The 20000-nt window shown below is 36.3% G+C and overlaps 1 protein-coding gene across 6 annotated transcripts in view; it reads left to right on the top strand.

The window, feature by feature from the left end:
• Window positions 1–20000, top strand: part of LOC138000012 (SH2 domain-containing protein 4B-like) — a 50828-nt gene that overhangs the window by 20462 nt on the left and 10366 nt on the right. For 2 of the 6 annotated variants that reach the window (XM_068846117.1, XM_068846118.1), the window contains exons 3-4: window positions 12192–12410; window positions 19994–20000. The exon at window positions 19994–20000 is cut by the window's right edge and continues 101 nt beyond it. In XM_068846117.1, the coding sequence (XP_068702218.1) occupies window positions 12227–12410; window positions 19994–20000 (191 nt within the window). In that variant the 5' untranslated portion in view covers window positions 12192–12226. Of the gene's footprint in view, window positions 1–3116; window positions 3263–6800; window positions 6968–11458; window positions 11557–12191; window positions 12411–19993 lie in introns of those variants that run through there. The other 4 variants (XM_068846116.1, XM_068846113.1, XM_068846114.1 and 1 more) reach the window with 4 other exon arrangements.

Raw genomic sequence — 20000 nt, 5'->3', positions numbered from 1 at the left:
TCTCATCTGCTTCTGGGAATGAAGGGGGTAGTTTCTAAAGAAACTGTGGTGCTGCGTCGGTGGGGAAGTTGTTTACAAAAATTTGGTTTTATCAACGGAGTTGATAATGTAAATTGGCCACTGTACAGAGATTCTAAAAGCTGACGCGGTTTCGAGCGTTAGCCCTTCTTCAGAGAGAATCGAGGAATTGTGGGTTACGTGTAGTTTTTATAGTAGAGTAGGAGCTATGCTATTGATGATAGCATGGCAACGTGAAAAATAGGAATATATTAGTTAAATGAAAAGCGTTCGTTAATACCGTGAGGATTAAGGGTGCCGATTTGGAAGATTAATTTTTGTTCCAGATTCTTGCGGCTTTCCGTCGTACCTACAATATTGTAGATGTAGGGAAAGGCCGCAGATAGCCTTGTGTTTTTTGGAGTGGTTAGGGAGATTAATTATAAAATGACGAGCGACTGGCTTAGATGCATGTTTGTCATTCTTCTCAATCGCGAAGGTGTTCACGGAATCGGTCGCCTAGTCGTCTACCTGTCTCGCCAATGTATAATTGGGAATGCTTTCCAACATAATAGCTTCCGAAAGAGAGAAATGATCCTCGCACTTGCATGGACAATTGAAGCAATTGTCTCATATTGACCCCTGGAAAATTCATGTGGCCTCAACGGGATTCGGCCATGACCTCGGCGATGCCGGATGCAATGCTCTACCTCTCCGGCAGTCAATCGATTTCTATGTTGACTGAGCCGAGAGTAATCAGCGCCGGTGTTGCGCATTGCACGTTCTTAGGAGTGCAGTTAGTCCAGCCTTGGATCTACGCAAGAAGGACTCGGTGAATAAAATGAATGTATATTTGAAGGGTGGGTTATAGACGAAAGAGAGATGTGATCAAGAAAAAAAAAACACACCTGCAAAGCGTCCTGTTATGTCAGCTCCACTCTACGTATGGAATCACGCCAGGAAGCACCGTAGTTTTGCAAGTCCAAGAACAAGTATATTAAGGTTGAGATGCACCTCTCTGCTTCATTTTCCTAGTCACAACTGAAAATGTGTTGTCCGGCACAATCTTCGGTGTGGGGCGGTATCCCCAAATACCTCGTTGAAGATCTGCAGCGTGTGCAGAGTCGCAGCCTTTCACTTATTGGCATTATGAAGACTGGCCTTCCTAACCTTTAAGAGCGCAGAGATGCAGCTTCTAGGTACGAACTAGAGAGAAGTTTAAGGGGTAAGAGCCATCCCAATTACTCACCAAGTATCAATCGCGTTAAGCCTTGGCTGATTCTAGGACTGATAGGCACATGCGTTTCACATAGCTCCCAATTTAAAGTATGAGAATTTTTGTCGAAGATTCGCAACCATTGACTAATGGTTACAAAGCATTTGAAGGTCAAGCCTCGTTTCCGTGTTAGACACTCTGAGGGTCACACTTTTCACCCCCGTAAAAGCCGTCGGCGCACTGAGTTACAAAATTGCCGACAACATTTGGTATGTTCCTTAGGGCCCCCTTAACACATCTAGATGGGGCGGCTTGCTTTCATCACACGGGATTACAGATGCTCCTAGAGTAAACGGCAAACGTTTGACTAAAATTTTTCCAAAAATGTAAGAAACTCGTTTGATATGAGCTCATTTTTTGCGTGTTAGCAGCAGGTATCAAGTAACCTTTTAAAAGAGAGAGGAGTCAGAATAACGTACATAAATTTCATCCCTTTATAAAAAGTAGCAGCCCACCGTTTCGCGTTTGCCGTTTCAAGAAAACGCGATGCTTTAAATCTCTCTAATGTGTTGATAAAATGAAAGGAAAAAAACAAAGAAAAGGAAAACAACTTGAAGGTTATTTACAAATTGTCAATAAATAAAATATGGGAAGACATTTGGATGAGAATATCCAAGTAATAGAAGACTGAAGCAAATAATTTTTTGAGTTTACCAGTTCAGTTACCATCGAAATTCAAGCAAGGGAATATAGATATCAACTGCTTACGACGAATGAACCTCTTAGATTTGATAAAGGATAATTGTAACTTTTGTATGATTTGCAACTCGTGAGTTCATTGATGATATTTACGTGATATTTTTTATAAAAGGCACACCGTCGGCTTCCACTGATACTGCAGTTTCTCAAACTCATTAATTATTCATAAGGTGATCATCGAACCAAGAGACGCCAATTTCGTCACTTGAAACCCCGGTGAAACACTGGAATGACGCGGTATCCATGAGTTTCCTGTAGACTCATATCAAACCCTTGAGTTTGATAAAGCATCAAAGCCCAGAGTTTGATAAAGCATCAAACTCTAGTGAACTCATTTCTTAATTTGAACATTAATAACACAAGTATTTGAATACAACAAAGACACCAACATGAAAAAACAACCTTTATTAACACCCTCTCTAATAAGAAGTAACAAGATATTTTCTACAGAAAACATCACGTTCGTTCAGGGTTTCCAAACATTCGAAAACAATAAAAGCACTCAGCTCGGCCTGTGCCTTGTACTTTCATCAGTTTTCTCGTGTTTGGAAACCGTGATGAAACACTCGCAAGTTCGTTTTTGAAATAGTACTTCAGCAGTTCATATATGATTCATTTCATATACCATTTCATCATTGATTCATTCCTCACGGGACCATTAGAACCCACAAATGACCAGCTCCCAACGTCAGTGGCTTCATAGCTAAGTTGGTTAGAGAATCGCGAGGTCACGGGTTCAAACCCCGTTGAAGTCCTGAATTTTTCAGGCTTCTCTACGGAATTGTAAAAATTGTGTTCATAACTGCAAAGATCATAGCTTCACTTGAAGGAACTACCGACCTTAAATAAATTGACTTTGACTTTGACTTTGACTTTGACTTCATGAGGGGCAAAAGCGCTAGCTAATTAAAGATCCATACATTTACTGTGAACTTTGGAATTTTCAAAGCATCATTTCTCAGAGCTTCTCCGGTATATCGCGTTCAAATTTTCAGATCGAGATAGCTCATTATGATTATGCAATGCCGTTTCAATATTCATTACTTTATTCTCGGCCAACTGATTAGAGAAGTCGTTAAACGCTAACAAGGCAAAATTCCCCCAGCTCGAAGCCTTCGTTCTATCTCGATATCTCATTGGCCAGAGAGAACAATTGGTTGCTAAACCAGTGGGGCTAGGGTCGATTATCGAAAGGAATGTCGATGTTAATTTCAAAAAGAAAAACGTAAAAGGAAGCCTTCTGTTTGTTTTATAAAAAAGTCATTTTGGATCAGATACCACGCCGCAAAGGTAAGCATCTCTAATATCGGATCCCAGGAGCAATAAATCATCGTAATTTAAAATTAGCCTTTTGATCGTAAGAACATGGCCGAGCCGCCTGCTTGCAAATTGGCCCCCATCAATCTGCATCATAAGACAATTTTTTTGTTTGATTTTCGCGATTTTTCTTAAGCCTAGGCCAACACTGAGCGTTTCTTTGCAGCACTTGACTTTAAATTTACCTTGAAAGATGTCTCTGTTTGGTAAAATCTCATTGTTCCGTTTGTGTATACAGGCATAACTTTTGACTTTCGAAATCAATATTCATTCGGCATTGAATCGAGAAATCGACATGTCGATAGATAAGCTCTCCCTCGATTTGGACATCTGTATCGACGAATTTAAAAACATGGTAATGATTTTCCTGGGAGTCGTTGGAAAAAAAAAATGCTCAGACGAAAGCGACTTATTGAAGGGAATTAAGCTTAATGTTCGCTCGCTGTTTTTAGACCACAGTTTCACATTTTCGAGTGATCACGATAAAAAGTAAGTTAAGTATATAAGTTGGGAAAAAACGTTGGCTCGTTGTATGTGCTGAGCTTGCTCATATTTCTCATTCATTGTCACCGAATATGTCCTTATTTCCGCATCAATTTCACGAGGAAGTTACAACTGTAAAAGTGAAGTGGTCAAGACTGACTTAACATGAAATTAGCCTATTCACTCGGTAACTCCTTGACTGGTCATTAACATTTTTCCGTGTTTTGGGAATTTATTCCTTTTACCGACAATTGTCAAAGATAGTGTTGTATCATTGATTCTTTTTATTATGATGACAGCTTCATAACAAAGAAATTGACTTTCTTTAGCAAATATCGGATCGTTGAGGAAGTTGACATATATAATTTGATTGTATATTTACACCACACCCCTTTGTATTTATTTTGATAAATTGGTATTGAAAATCCCTTTTGGGGGATGCTTATAAACGTACTGTATTGTATCTAACATGTTACTAACTTTTAGACCAAATTGTAAAAGATTTCGATGTTTATAAATACCATTTATGGCACAAAGCTTCCATTACAACTCAATCAAGGGATCATTTTTTGATACCATCCCCATTTTCAGTACAGAGCCCCTTAGACAAAATTGTTTTCATGTGGTTACCATAAATGTGTTGGCTCCAACACCTCATTTTGGCAGATGCGATCTGTGAAACGGGGTAAAGAGGGGGACATTAGGGTGTATTAGAAACCGCAAAACCGAAGAAAAAATCATCCAAAACCGCAAAACCGCAAAAAAATTCGGCCAAACCGAAAACCGCATACAAAACCGTAAGAAAACTGATACAATGGTGACAAGTGGGCATACAGAGCAAACTACACTAACACTTTAGTTCATCAAAGTATTTATGAATGTCATGGACTTGTCTAAAGCCTTCATATCTTTTAGTATAGATCTGCTAAAGACATAGGCTTTATTTCTGCCACTCTCTCGAGCCCGGACTTTATGGGCTCATTTTCGGTAAAGCGTTTTGCGGCTATAGAGTGTTTTCATGTGACGTCTCCAGGAATTCAGCTCTATTATCACTCAAACTTTTTCCTTTTTTTCGGAGGAAAAACAAGGTTACTGATCACATGAGTGAAAACAGGCATCTTGTCCCCTTGGATCGAGGAGCAAGGGTGGCATAGTCGGTTAGTGCGCGGCCTTGGTGCATAAGGTCCCGAGTTCGATCCCTGGATCTCACATCCTTGTTTCGACTTCTTTCCTTTCAGTGTAGCCTAAGTAGCTTTAAATACCCTTAAAACGGAGCACTGATGGAGAGAGGGGGGTAAAATGAGTGCACTGTCGGCTTCCTGGGAGAGTACTCTCTAGAGAGTAAAGGAACTTCCGACGTTAAATAACGTGTACCTTTACCTACCTTTACCTTGGGACCTTACATTCTATTTATCAGGCCCTAGTACAACCTCATTTCAACTACTGCAATATTGTTTGAGGAAACTGTGGAGTAACTTTGCAGGACAAACTGCAAAAACTACAAAACAGAGCAGCCAGTGTCTTGACCTACTCTAACTATGACACTGTTGTCAACAATTTATTTAAACTCTTAAGATGGAAATCCCTATTCTCTCAAAGGCAAATTGAAAGAGCAACAATGGTGTTTAAGTCCCTATAGGAACTAGCACCCGAGTATCTCTGCTCGAAATTTGTCCATGGCGATTCTGGTTTTTGTTTGAGAGACTTTGTGAATAAGGTAAATGTTCCGCAACCGCGCAAGAACCACTACAAAAAAACAGCTTTAGCTATAGTGGCGCAGTTTTGTGGAACAGTTTGCCATTAAAACTAAGGAAAGCAGAGTCCCTCAATCAATTCAAACGACTGATTAAAGAGGTTATCTAAGCCATTATTCTAAAAACGGCATTCTTGGAAAGCAGCTTTTGTTGTATGATATTGAGTAAGATAGTTAATGTACTTTACATAGTTTTATCTATACTTGGTTTTAAATTTTTAATTGTACATATGGTTTTTATATTGCGGATGAATTGCATCTTGGTTAAATAAAGATTAAATAAATAAAATAAATAAATAAACAGCAGTCTCTATTCGAGATCAATTGCCGCTCAAATCTAAGAGAAACTGGAACCCAAAAAGGACAAAATAGGAAAACCCAAAAAGCACATCACATAACAAAACTGAAAAACCGCTCGTATTTTCAACAAAATCCGCAAACCGCAATGAACACCAAAACTCAAAAACCGAAGTCTTTTGGCACAAAAACCAAAAAACTGATCTAAAAACTAGCCAAAACCGCAAAACCGAAAATCCCAATGTCCCCCTTGGTAAAGAATCTTTCATTGTACTCTTAAGTTAAAAAACCTGTGCTGGTCATTTCAAAAACACAAACGAGCACAATAATTCCTTATGTTGTAAAATGTAAATTGACTAGTAAGACATTGGTAGACTTCTTCCCAGTGTTTTGTTGTAGTTCCTCAAGTGTTCAATTTCCCATTGATTAATAACAAGGAAAAACAAGTGAAAAAAAGGGTCATTTTATTGTTTGATCCAGGAAGAGATTTCATTGAATATTATGTACACATCTGATGTTCAGAGTGGTATTGATAATTTGTATTATAAAAAATAATAATTCAGGGATTGTTACTGGAGCATTAACATACATGATATTATTACTGTCTTACAAAGTGTTTTTAAGAAACTCTTAAATTTTGTTGTTCTAGACTGTATTCAAAGGTTATTTACATGTGAACATTGTTTTTCCATCTACCAACTCCTCTTCATTGTTTATTAAAAAAGACTGTATTTTAGCTGTTCAACATTTCGGTCCAGTTTTCCTGCGCATGTACATGTAAGATACAGTGATTTATTCAAGTCTTGATACCATATAACCACTTTTAATAATTGTCACGGTTTTCATAATTTAATAAAGTTCTTATATGATTATGATGACTTTAGTAAGTAACACTATTGTATCAGTCATAACATTTTATTGCAGCAAATACATGTAGTTGATAATATTATAATTTTGTATTGATTGATTTTGTTCTAGCACAGCATTTGATGTAGCAGTCAGCATTTGATGCATAATAATGTACTCTGCTGTTTGCTGATGTTTGGTGTCCTCTGCCTTTTGCTGACTTGTCTCTCTATGGTTTTTCTATATATTGGAATGCTGTTGAAAGAAATTCAGTGATACAAGTATACATTTTGTTTAAGGCAAGTGAAGTTTTTTTAAATAATATACTAGTAGTAACTATCGCTAAGTGCCAATGAAGCAGTCAATATAATACATAGTTTACAGATTTGTGTCAGAGTTCTAAAACACCCAACAGTAGTTGTAATTTTTTTATTCGAAAGTACTGCAACTCAACTTATCTAGCTAATAGAAATTGCACACTTTGTATCTCCAACAGCAATGTAGATGTCAACGTGTTTTGCAATAATATGGAAAGTACTGCTGTAATTTTTGAACGGCCGTAATTTTAACAGGAATATACAATAATCAACTTGAATAAAACCAATGCTATGTAAAAAATCACCAAAGCGTTTCAGACTTTTCAGCGTGGAGCATGTAACGGGCCAGTCAAACTCTCTCGCACATGAAAGTTGTTTCACTTGTAGAATTTTTATTTTGCAAGATGCAGCCATGAATTACAAGTCAAATTGATCGTTTAATTTTGTACTTTACAGACAGCATATTTTCTTTGAAAATGAAATTAAATTGTTCACGACTCAATGGTTACAAAACAAAAAACAAAGTGCTCTAATCGTGAGCCGAAATCTGAAATTGACAACAGCAGCCGATAAGAACACGTACGCTGGTTTAGTTTTTAGCTTGTTCACTCAATAAAGAACACGATCATGGTTCGAAAATAAATATTAAAGAACACTCAAAGCAAGTGTACACAACACAATGGTCAGGAAAATGGGAAAAATGTGTTTTCACTCACCTCCGAGTATCAAAACACACGCTTTCATTGGTCCCTACTAAAATCTCCAGGGAATCTTACATTACACTACACAGCCTTACATAATTTACACTTTTCACACAACGATCGAGAATTTTTCTGCCTGCTTCAATACTTCGCACGGCATTAAGCTGGCCGCCTCGCAAGCCTCGCATCTTCGCTCGGCTTGCTCGTTGGCAATTAATTTTGGTTTGTCAAGGTTACAATAATGATTTCTTATACTTCTTAAATTAATGTCTTAAATAAGAAGTAACCTTTTTGTGGTAGCGCACTGAAAAAGCATAACACACAATGTCACTTGGTAGTAAGAGTGTAAGTCTAGAGTGAAAGTCCGTGGAAGCAATAGGCTTTCAGTGTGTGCATAAATTACGATAATAAAGTGGTCTTTTGGAAGTATATGCTTGAATTTCAGGAAATGTCTGCGAGCCCCAAAAATGAGCAAGAATGGCCCACTTTCGATATATTAAAATTCAGTCCTAAACAAAAGGCATCATCGCGAGGCTCTTGGAATAGATAAAAGGATTTGTAAGAATTTATTCCCCAGAGCCTCGAGGTGATGCCTTTTGCTTAGGACTGAATTTTAATATATTGTGAATGGGCTATTTGTGACGCTGGTGAATAATAAAGCAGCTCCTTTTCCAAAACGATGGAATTACGTGGTCATAAATAACCTTGCCTGGGAGAGTGAATCTTTGAGTTAGCAGAAACAATGGTCAACCTCAAGAGTTGGACGATTGTGATCTTCCTGTTGAATTCGCATGTTTTTCATTGAACTTTACATGTATAACACTTGAAAGAAAAAAAAAACATAACAAAAACAAAAAGCCGGTGTCTTGCCATCATTTTGTCACAGATGTGTCCTTTGTTTCCTGAGTTTTTAGTAACATACATTGTAACGTGATCACAGACTGCCGCTGAACAAATGTCACTTTCAAATTTGCGATTTACTTGTGCAGCCAAAGGTACAATAGAAAAATTGAACGAAGCAAAAATTTCCCAAAACGTTTTTTGCCAATGGTAACCTTTTATATATGCAGCACAACATTTACACAATGTGTGTTGTTTTCTTGTTGCAAATTTTGTTGCTGATGACAATATTTCATTCTCAATCACCACTTAAGAGTGGTACTATCATAATGATGAAAAAAATCAAATCTTTTTTTCTTTGGATTTCAAAACTATGTTAAGTAAACACTTTGTGACCCAAGTTTTAAGCCTTAATGTCATAAAGACACTTTTTTATTTTAACTGGAATTTTCCTATTTAATTAATGATCTGCCACACCATGCCAGAAAAGCCAAGAAGGAAAGGACCCTGCAGAAATCGCGTTGTCCTTATTGAGTATGTGCAAGTTGTTGCTCGGAGACAGTTTGAAACCCAGGCCAAGTCTCTGTCAATTTTTGACCTTCACCTTGTCAGAAATATGATATGTGTGTTCCCTGAACCAGTTTGACCAGAGTGACTTGCCAAGAAACTTGGGCTGCGGTGACATGATTACTGCAGAGCCTCTCTTGCTCGCCCCTTTGGTGAGTTTTAGACAGGCTCTGCTTGCAGGGTGGGTCCGCCATAAACTAACGTTAAAATCTTGAGTGAACTTTCGTCTTAGAAAGCTGTCAGACGCTTAAAGAGTACATGCATAAATTTGCTGTGAAAAAGAAGTTGAAGGGAACTTGGAAATGATCAACATGTCAGCCTCAAAGCCAATGTTTCTCGATTCCCTTTTATTTCTTCAATCTTTTTGGATTAAGTATTTTACTAGTAACCACATGTTTTGTTAGGGGGCTATTTACCTTAGACATCTACCATGGTACTATAATAATTTGATTATGATACCAAAACAATATCGTGTACTGTTAGAGCTACATGTTACGCAAAGACAGCTTGAATCTTCTGGTAAACAAAACACACCTCAGTTGACAGTTATGGAATGGTACATTGTGTCAAGTTACTGTACTACCACACTATTTTAATTACCATAAAGACTTGTGTATAAGCCACACTTTTTTGCTTAGGGTTTTGGACGAAAAAGCGCAGGTGCGGCTTATACATGAGACCATTGCTTTCAGAGGAAGTAACTGGCATGTGTGGATCACAAATTGAACTGAAAACGTTCAGTATCTAAAGATTAAACATACTGAAACCTGTTATTGACCACTGCTTTCGGTAGAAGTGGTGGCATCTTCAGGTTCTAAACCTGAATCTTGCACACTAATAGTTCTTTCAAGCATTTCATTTGCACTTTGCTTGAGCAGTTAAACTCTAACTGGCATGGAATCTCCATTCCTCCGCGAAGCTGCTTCTATGACCGACCAGCTCAACACTGATTTTCCCACTGTGTGCAAGAAAATACCATGCTATTCGGGAGAACGCGCGAGGCAAATTGCCAACGGTCCATTGCCCTTCACTACTTTCTCGGCGTGTTTGTCCATGGGGTTGGTAAACTCTCGTTTAGTGACAAGTTTTTCTCTGATCTTTGATAAACATGATATCCACCCAACAGCTGATGCGAAAACGAAAGTTTCCATGTCCAGACTTCGTTAAATGCCTGTGTGGTTACCAAGCAAACGTTTTGCATCGTTCTCCTGCGCTTTTTTCGTGCAAATTCTGTGGACTTTAGCATTGAAGACAACAGTTGTCAGTCACAGGGAATAGGGAATAGGGAAATTGAAGAAACTTTTAAAAGGTATTTTGAGGGTTGATTAACTTATTAATGTTGCTGCAAATACACAACATTAGATTTCGTCAAGTTTATTGTTGACATCTGCGAACAAACGACCAACTTTTTTTTCAAGTGCTTTTTTGGAGTTCTAATTTTTTCCAAAATCTTGCTTGAAAGTTGGAGGTTTGGCTTATACACAAGTCTTTACGGTATCTCTGCCATCAAGTGAAGCTATGATTCTAATGGCAGCCATCCTTATTAATCTGCATTATTTAAAAGGTGCTAATAATAATAATAATAATAATAATAATAATAATAATAATAATAATAATAATAATAATAATAATAATAATAATAATAATAATGAAAATAATAATCACTTTATTTGCATAATAAAAATATTTACAAAAATTAAAATATCTCCAAAAGGTAAGAACTATAAATTTACGAGCAATGTAGATATTTCTCTGTTTAAAACTGTTTTAAAACTTCCAAATAAATAAGTAAGTAAATAAAAAATAAAATAAAAATAGAAAAGTCATTTAATATTAGATCTGGCAAGTTCAACGTCCATATCAATGTCTTTAACATTATTGGTTCTCCTCCTATTTGATCTGGAGCCTCTGAGGCAGAGTAGCGCTGACCTTAAAATAGAGAAAGAAACTTTTGCTCTTATCCACGTCATTGTCTTTGCATAGTCTTCGCCTTTCTTTATGGATATCAGTTCTGCGAGTCGGCTGTGATATCTTAAACATTCGCGTCCCATACCTCCTGTTGTGGTGAATACTAGTGGCGTAAAGGACGCTTGTTCGACTTTAAGTAATAATAGTGATTTTCATTTGGTAATAAAATCAAAAATATTTACAAAAGCATTAAAATTTATCCCATCATAATTTGTTGTCCTTTATACTCTCATTTACGAAATGATAAAAATAACTAATCTAAAAAAAACTAAAAAGTAACAATCTTATAAGAAATATTATATTATGAAAACAATAGATATTAACAAAAAATATCTAAAAATGTTCTTTAAAACAAACTCTACTCTCTAAATCGTGCTTGTTCTTTCTCAATCTCAAGGTCGCATTGCTCAATGTTCAAAGGGACACGCCTAGTGGTGCGTGAACCTCTTAGGCAAAGTAAGGCGGATCTTAGTAGAGCGAAGGACACTTTTGAAGGTATCCATAAACATATCCATGATGATGACACTACTACTACTACTACTACTACTACTACTACTACTACTACTACTACTACTACTACTACTACTACTACTACTACTACTACTACTACTACTACTACTACTACTACTACTACTACTACTACTACCACTACCACTACTACTACTACTACTACTAATAATAGTAATAATAATACTGTACCCAACTCCCTGTTGATAACATAACAAATTTTTACCAACTGTCAACATTATTAGTTTTATTTCCTTACTTTTATTCCTTTTTTAACAATTTTGAGGTAACAAATTTTGGCATCAGCAAGTTGTACATGTGTCAAATTTGGTCTAAATGTTGAATGTTGGATCTGTATTCTTATTCATGGATGTGATATCAGAAATCAGGGATCCTTTAATTAGGTTATGGTCTAAATAGTATCTTAGTTTATAGATTGAAGTTGAGATAAGTGTTAAGTACTGTAATAATAATAATCCATGCAAAGGAATATGTGAAACTCAGCAAATAACTCTTAGTTTGATACAATGAGCACCTTTTTTAACAATTTACTATAGAGGTGCATTTTGCCATTAATTTTGTGGTCATATTGCAGCTAACCTTGTTTAATTTTTTTTTCCAAGGTTTGGATATCTTGCATGACAGCTGACCTTCCACTATGTTGTCTCAAATTTTGCGAGATATGTATGTTGATCCCGAGCTACTGGCTGAGCTCCCAGAGGAACAAAAGCAGATCCTTTTTGTAAAAATGCGAGAAGAGCAAGTTCGTCGGTGGCGTGTGCGGGAAGATGAACTTGAAAAGAAGGAAGCTGAAAATACACCAAAACCCCGTCTTAAAAAAGGTCAGTCTCACCTCATCAAAAGTTAGATACATTGTACCTGTCAATAAGAATGTCAATATACGGCAACAGTGTCCTAGTGAAATGTCTCCAGTAACTGAATTTGCTAATCAGTCTCTTTTCCATTGATTCAGATTACCGTATTTACTTGTCTGAATAACCCAGGTGGAAATCTTATTAAGATCTTGTAAGATCTTACAAGATCTTGTAAGAATCTTGTAAGATGGGCATTAAGATGAAAATCTTAATAAGATCTTGTTTAAGATCTTTGATCTTAATAAGATCTTAATACATTTGCTTAACAAATTTTGATAAAAAAATTTAAGGTTGCTGATGTTTCGATCTTGTAAGATCTTAAAAGAATCTTACCAGATCTTAACAAGATCTTAGGACTACCTTACATGATCTTACTGAAAAAGATCTTACAAGATCTTAATAAAAATCTTACAAGATCTTAGTAAAAATCTTACAAGATCTAGCAAACATCTTACATAAGATCTTAGTAAAAATCTTACAAGATCTTAGCAAAGATCCTACAAGATGTAGTAAGAATCTTACAAGATCTTAGTAAAAATCTTACAAGATCTTGCAAACATCTTACATAAGATCTTAGTAAAAATCTTACAAGATCTTAGTAAAGATCTTACAAGAGCTAGTAAGAATCTTAAATAAGATCTTAAAAAAGATCTTAAAAAGATTTAAGTAAAGATCTTAGTGAAGATCTTATAAGACCTTAGTACACATCCTAGAAGATCTCATTTAACGTCTTGTCAGGAGCCCATTACCCGGAGCCTCCATCTTCCACATTAACCCTCTGAGTCAACCCTGTCCCGTATCTTTCTATTTTTAGAAGCACCTCGCAGGGGGGCTTTACTGGGTGTTTTCACAATAGCTGATCATAACAGACCTATGGTCAGCCAAGGGGAGGGAACAGGGAAAGAATTCGGGAAGAAAAGACTGGGAAGACTGGGGAGAGAGGGAGCCAAAAAGGCTTAGCTTGCATTGCAGGCCTTGTGCACTGGTCATTCACTGACAGGCAAATTTCATCCTCCACAGGATACTGACAACTGAAACAGCCGACATGCTTTTTGAAATGAAATCCTACATGCTAGAGTTATTTTTCAAATAAGGCATCCTGATGAAGGGCACTTGTTTTCTTATGGAAGGCATGACTTAATAAGCTTAAGTACACTATGCACTGTTCGGGAATACAGGTTGTGTTTTTGCTTCAAACCTTGAAGTTTTTGGCTGAAATTGATGAGCCACCATACAGCAGTGAGCTGCATTCTTCCTGATCAAAACTAGTTGAAGAATTAGAGGTGCAGCTGGCACATAATGAGAATATATTAATTAAAACTTGACACACTTTTTTACCTATAATATTGCTGTAAGATCTTTTCTTGAAGTTTGTGGAATGAGCAACAAGGCGAGAGAGAATTTCAGCAACTTTGCAAGATACATTTGAAGACAATATGACAGAAGTACCATATTTACCCGTGTAGCCTCCAAAAATCGCCTTAGACTTACACACGGGTCAAAGATTTTGAGCCAAGTTCCAGCTAAGTAATTTATTCAAAATTAACATAATAATTATTGTCTTGGGCATAACGAACACAGTGGACAAAAGCCACGTAAAAGACTTCAAAACGAATGTAAGCAATTTCAGTTGAAATGAAAAAGGATTTCATAAAGTAAAGTACGATCGTCCGGGTGAGTGTAGTCCTGAGAAGGACTGTTTGATATGACATTGACTGACGTTTCGACAACCTGAGCGGAAGTCATCTTCAGAGTCAAGTGATTTGTGTAACGTCAGTAGATACTATAAGAACTCCGGTCGTAGATGTCATTGGTCAACTTATTCGTGATGTTATTGGTCGACTGTCAGTTGAGCCTAGATGTAATTGGCTTTTTTGAATTTCCAGGCCAAAAATGTTTAAGTCTTCAAGATTACAGACATTGACTGCAATTTCATAGTGACCAGTGACCTTAACCAAACTCTGTAGGCTCAATTGAAGTGTCTTTGAAGTAACAATCTTTAATAAAATGGCCTTGATGATGTCTTGCAAAATACGATGATGTTTTCGTTTAATCTTTAATGTAGCGACGTTAACATTATATTATATCTCACACTTGAACATGAACATTATATTAACTGTTCCTAAATTTGACACCTGAGACTAAACATTTGCATGATTATTCTTAGATGTACAGTCTCTGATAAAAGAGCTATGTAAATGATTATTTTAAGTCCTTCTCATTCTATCATGCTAAAGTACATCTGCAGTACTTAAACTTTCATGTTTTAAAGCAATTTAAACTGTCACACTGTTCGGCCAAAAAGCCTGGCCTTCCCGGTCTTCCAAGATTTTTAAGCCAGGCTTTGCCAGGCTTTTCCGGATTTTCAGGCCTAATTTTTGGGAATTGAACTAGCTAAAAGCAATGTGGACTAGGATTTTATGGGAACCTTTAAGAATTCCACTCAATGATTCAATTTAAAGGTTAACTTGAGCGAGTTGAGATTCTTGAGAATTTTGTGCAATAGTACTGAATGTGCCAGTGAGACAATAATCAAAGTATTTTAAGTGCAATTTTAGGATTTGATTTCATCTGGTGCCTTGAAAAAATGAGCTTTAACTTCAACCTTCAATACATGTATAACAAGGGTTGGTCTTATTCAAAGCATGCCTGTGTGAATGCCATATTTTTCGAGTTAATTCACTACTCGTAATATATGTACTTTGCTTAAACAATGTCCTTTAAAGGCCCCAAACTTTAAACATAAAATCACTCTGTACACGGAGAAATGCAAAAGAAAGCTTTTATTCTGATGTATTGTATAGATTGTGACAAATGTCATCAACGGATTACCTTGTTTGATGCTCTCATAATCGGCCTTATTCCAAAAGGAACATGATGCATTACTCTTGAAAATTACACACTCCAAGTCAGTACTTAATCCTTTCAATGAACTCCAGTATCTTTCAAATCTTGCCCATTTGTAATGAATATTCATCCTCCGCCATCTTGAATAACATGTGAGAGACTGGACTGGAAACTAGTGAGCCCTTTTCGTTTCGGTCAGCAGTCAGTGGTAACCAGTCCAGCTCAACCAGCTCTTACAGATTTTGGGCGGTTTTATTCAAACGTTTATGTATCTACGATCACACTTTTTGCACGGTGACGATTTTTTGGTTAGGTTTACTCTTTAAATCCTGATCCAGGCAAGGAAATGCTTACAACAACACAAGTAAAAAGGTAAGCGTTAACTTTAAGCGAATAACGCTTGATTTGATGCCTTATTGTCTTGAAAATGAGGAACGGTTTACCTGTATTTAGAATTCACATTTTCACATGTTCGAGTCAATTTGTGAAGCAAGGATAGTCAATTTGGCTTAAATGCTGTAGCCCTGTAAAAAAATTCGTAAACCTGTAATGAAGAATAATGAAGTTTTAGAGCAAATAGTGAAGCAAATGATTTGGAAAACAAGTGCTCATACCGCAAGTTATATGTATACGATTGACAAATGATTCCTTCTCGTAGAAATGCTAAATGCTGTCACTTCAACTATTGTAATAAATGCAGAAAATGCCTGACAAAGCTATTATTGACGTTTGTAAGTAAAGGGATCCAAGTTTATGAGTTTACTCTTACACAATTTAGTTGTAATAGAAATAATCAGTAATTTAGAGGAATTACTACATGCATCATTGAAGTATAATAATACTGTATATGCTGTATTTTTTTTAAGTTGCCATGAAAGACCAGAAAGACACACGTCCTGAAAAAAATCTTTGATGGGACAGCAAGGAAAGGTCCTTCACAGCAGACAAAAATGCTTAGCAACCAATTCTGTCTCCTCCACCAGTTATGGTTTGATGTATTTAAAGGATCTCTCTTTGCAGACTTGTTATAGTTCTGTGGTTTATCTGAAATGTCTAACAGCTTTTTTCATATTTAATTTTAAAACAAGAACCCAATCCAAAGATTTTGACATGAATTAAATGTTTAGGTACTGCTTTGAACTCTGTATTCTACTTTTTGCCTGTCAGCTATGGTAGTAACTGTTACTGTTAATAGCTTGACTGTAATGGATTTTTTGTAGTTTCCACCACATCTCTGATTTGCTGGAATATTATTTTACAGGAGCAGGATATATATATTATACATTTTTAGTTTTTGCAGTTGATGAAATGTAATGATCTGTACATAAATTAATTAATACCCATTGAAGCTGAATGTGAAACTGTGCTACTTGTTTTTATGTTGATTAAAGGACCTTATTACTTCAGAAAACTGACCAGTGAATTGACTGATTGTAGTCCAAGACTACGAAGAATCACAGCTGTTCACTGAATACATGGGACAGGACGGGAATTGTGTGAAAAGTCATTTCATTCCCATACCAGATGCAGCATACATGTACCTAGACAATAATGTGGAGATTGTATGCATGGAAGTTTACCATTTTCATTGATTGCCATATCATTATTATGGGCCAGCATGATATGGGAATTGTAAGGGATGTTACCAAATCCCCATAGCATTCCCATACCATACAGCAGTGTGCCTGGATAATGTGGGAATTGGATGGAGTGCTGCCAAGTATGTAGCATTCCCAAAGTGAGGGGTCAGAGATCATGTGGTATTGGTATGGGGCTGAGCCATATCATTCCTATACCAGATCATATGGGGTATCTATGGAGTACTACAATGTACCAAATACGTAGCAATCCCATAGTTTAAGACAATAGAGTTATAACTAAGTGAAGACAGACTGCCAATTATGGGTTTGAAACTGATTTTTTTTTTTTTTAAGAAGAAGTTCAACAAATGTATTGTCAGTGCAATAGTGGTTTGATTTGCAGGTTCAGTACTGTACTTTCAACAAGTCTGGAAAGTAATATTGTTACACATTTGACAGACGTACAGCAATCTTTGTGCACCCACGTATAAACTTGACTTTTCATGGCAACTTAGTGCTTTAGCTCGATGACAATTTTGGTTATGAAATAATTTTGAGACTTAACAATAGTCATATGGTTATTTCTTTTCTGTTGGAATTGTTAAGCTTTTTAATAAAGTACACAAAAGAATAATATTGGTCAGCATCACTTTGTAAGGTAGCATTAAAGGGGAAAATAATTATTTTGAGTAAAGACTAGCAATTACCTCAAGGGAAATGAAAGTGATTACTTTTTGTGAACAGGAGTTCAAGTTATTGGAATTGACTGTAATTTGCAATAATGACACCAGGAAAGCAGCAGTGTTTGATTTGTAAAAATATTGCTAGATTTTTTACGAATTTACTAATAAGAAGCCAGTGCAAGATTTGGATCTTTTTGTAAAAAGTTACATATACAATATTTGGTTCTTTCTGCAGTTTAGTACTGGTCAGGAGTGCAGATTATGTTAAACAAAATAAAACAAAACAACTCCAAAAATACAATGCTTTGTTGTACCTGAATAAAACCCCTATATTTGTAAGTTTATCATTGGTAATCTTGTAAGATTCTGGAACAAGATCTTGGAAGATGTTAGCCAAGATACTTCAACACCTTACAAGATTCTCACAAGATCTTATCTAAGATTGTACAAGATTCTTACAAGATCCTTGTCTAAGATCTTATAAGACTCTTACAAGATTCTTGCAAGATCTATCTAAGATCTTGACTAAGATCTTACACAATTCTTACAAGATTCTTACAAGATCTTATAAGATTCTTACAAGATTCTTACAAGATCTTATCTAAGATCTTGACTAAGATCTTATAAGATTCTTGCAAGATTCTTACAAGATCTTGTAAGAATCTTGTTAAGAATCTTACAAGATCTTGTAAGAATCTTGCAAGATCTTGTAAGATCTTAACAAGAATCTTACAAGATCTTGTAAGAATCTTAATTAAGAATCTTGGTAAGATCTTAATAAGAAACTTATTAAGAATCTTGGTAAGATCTTAATAAGATTTCCACCTGGGAAGCGAATAAGTGCCGCCCTCGATTACGCGCCGCACATGGGGCGGAACAGTTAACGAGCACCACCCTCAAATGCGAGTATTTCCATAAGATGATAAAAATACACTGTAATTGCTGCAATGTGGTTCTAAGCCCGCAATTGGAATTTATTTTCATCAGTGGTGATGTTTTTCAGTTCAAAGTGAGTATATGAAGCTCTTTCAGTCAGTTCCCTCTTCAAAATCTTCGCGTTCTTCAGTTCTTGAAAACCTGCAGAAAAACATTGACGAGGCTGTTATGAAAGCCAAAACGTAGGTTAGCTTCAAGTCAGTTAGCCATGAAAAAATACTCATGAAGTAAATTGAATTGTACAATCAAAGTGTTTTGTTCTTGTGGTATGAGCCTTTTAAGGGGGATGGCTCTTACCTACCAAACCGTTGCTTTGGACTCCTTCAAATGGCCATTTCTCTTATTCCTTTAACTCTACAGTTATCCTTTTTTGCCAAGTGTTTTCCATTTAACATTTCTGTGTTTGGTTCAAATCACAACCACATTTGGTAAATCATGTGACCAAAACAGTAAATGCCTAAAAACTTAGCGAGTTAAATATGTTTTCCACAAGTTTTTAGCGCAAAAGTGTGAGAACATTCTAGGACAAAATCTGTAGCATGGATTTTAAAAGAAATCATTTCTCAAAATAATTATGACGTCATAAGGCCCTCCCTTGATACACTTTTCAAAATATCAGTTCCATTTTTTGTCGAAATAGAAATTTCATGCTACAGTTTACGAAAAATGATGGGACAGTTCCCATCCGGTGAAAAAAGTACCTCTTCCTTTCGTTTCCTGAGAACTTTTTTACACTGAAACGCATGGCAGAGGACTTGGACTAGTTGCGCATGCATGTTCTGATTGAAGTGATGTCACATTTCTATTGAAAAAGTTACTTCATAGAACCATCCATGGAACCTTTTTGCAGTGCTCTTTGACTAAAAAGCTTTCTTAGCAACCATTGTCTTTCTGTAGTTAAGTGCCACCCCCCTTAAATACAATGTAAGTGCTGCCCTCGAATAAGTGCTACACCAGGGACACAAAAAATTAAAGAAGTGCCGCAGCGCTTATTCCAGTAAACACGGTTTGCAATTTCGATCATTATAATTATGGCATGGCCCAGTTGACAATCCAAAGTTTAGGCAACACTGAACCTAGAACCAGATTTTGTTCACTCCAGGCCGTCTTCCAGTTTGGATGCCAAACTTAATTGATCAAATTTTTCTTTGAAATCTACTTGTTAAAGGTTTGATATCTGTATCAAAGCAGATATCCTGGTTAGAACTTAGAACTGCAATTTTGGTTTAACTTTCCATGATACAGTAGCATTATTTATGCAAATATATTTATATGTGGCTGTGGAAATCAGTGGGTAGCTCCAAGGAGGAGGGGTCACCTATGGAGACAATTTCCAAAGCATTAGGTGGAGAAAGGAAGCAGTTGAAAAGAAATTATCCTGTGAGCTGCTTGATACTTTTTTAAAAAAATAAAGATCTTTGTCTTACAACCACACAATTTTGTTTTTTGTCTTTTTTTCTTGTTGATTTGTTGCTCAAAATAATTATGTATGTATTTCTGACAGCAAATGC

This window comes from Montipora foliosa, chromosome 4 (assembly GCF_036669935.1).
Source record: "Montipora foliosa isolate CH-2021 chromosome 4, ASM3666993v2, whole genome shotgun sequence".
In the NCBI taxonomy this organism is placed as follows: domain Eukaryota; kingdom Metazoa; phylum Cnidaria; class Anthozoa; order Scleractinia; family Acroporidae; genus Montipora; species Montipora foliosa.
The sequence above is the reverse complement of the archived record's forward strand: the minus strand, read 5'-3'. Positions and strand labels throughout refer to the sequence as shown.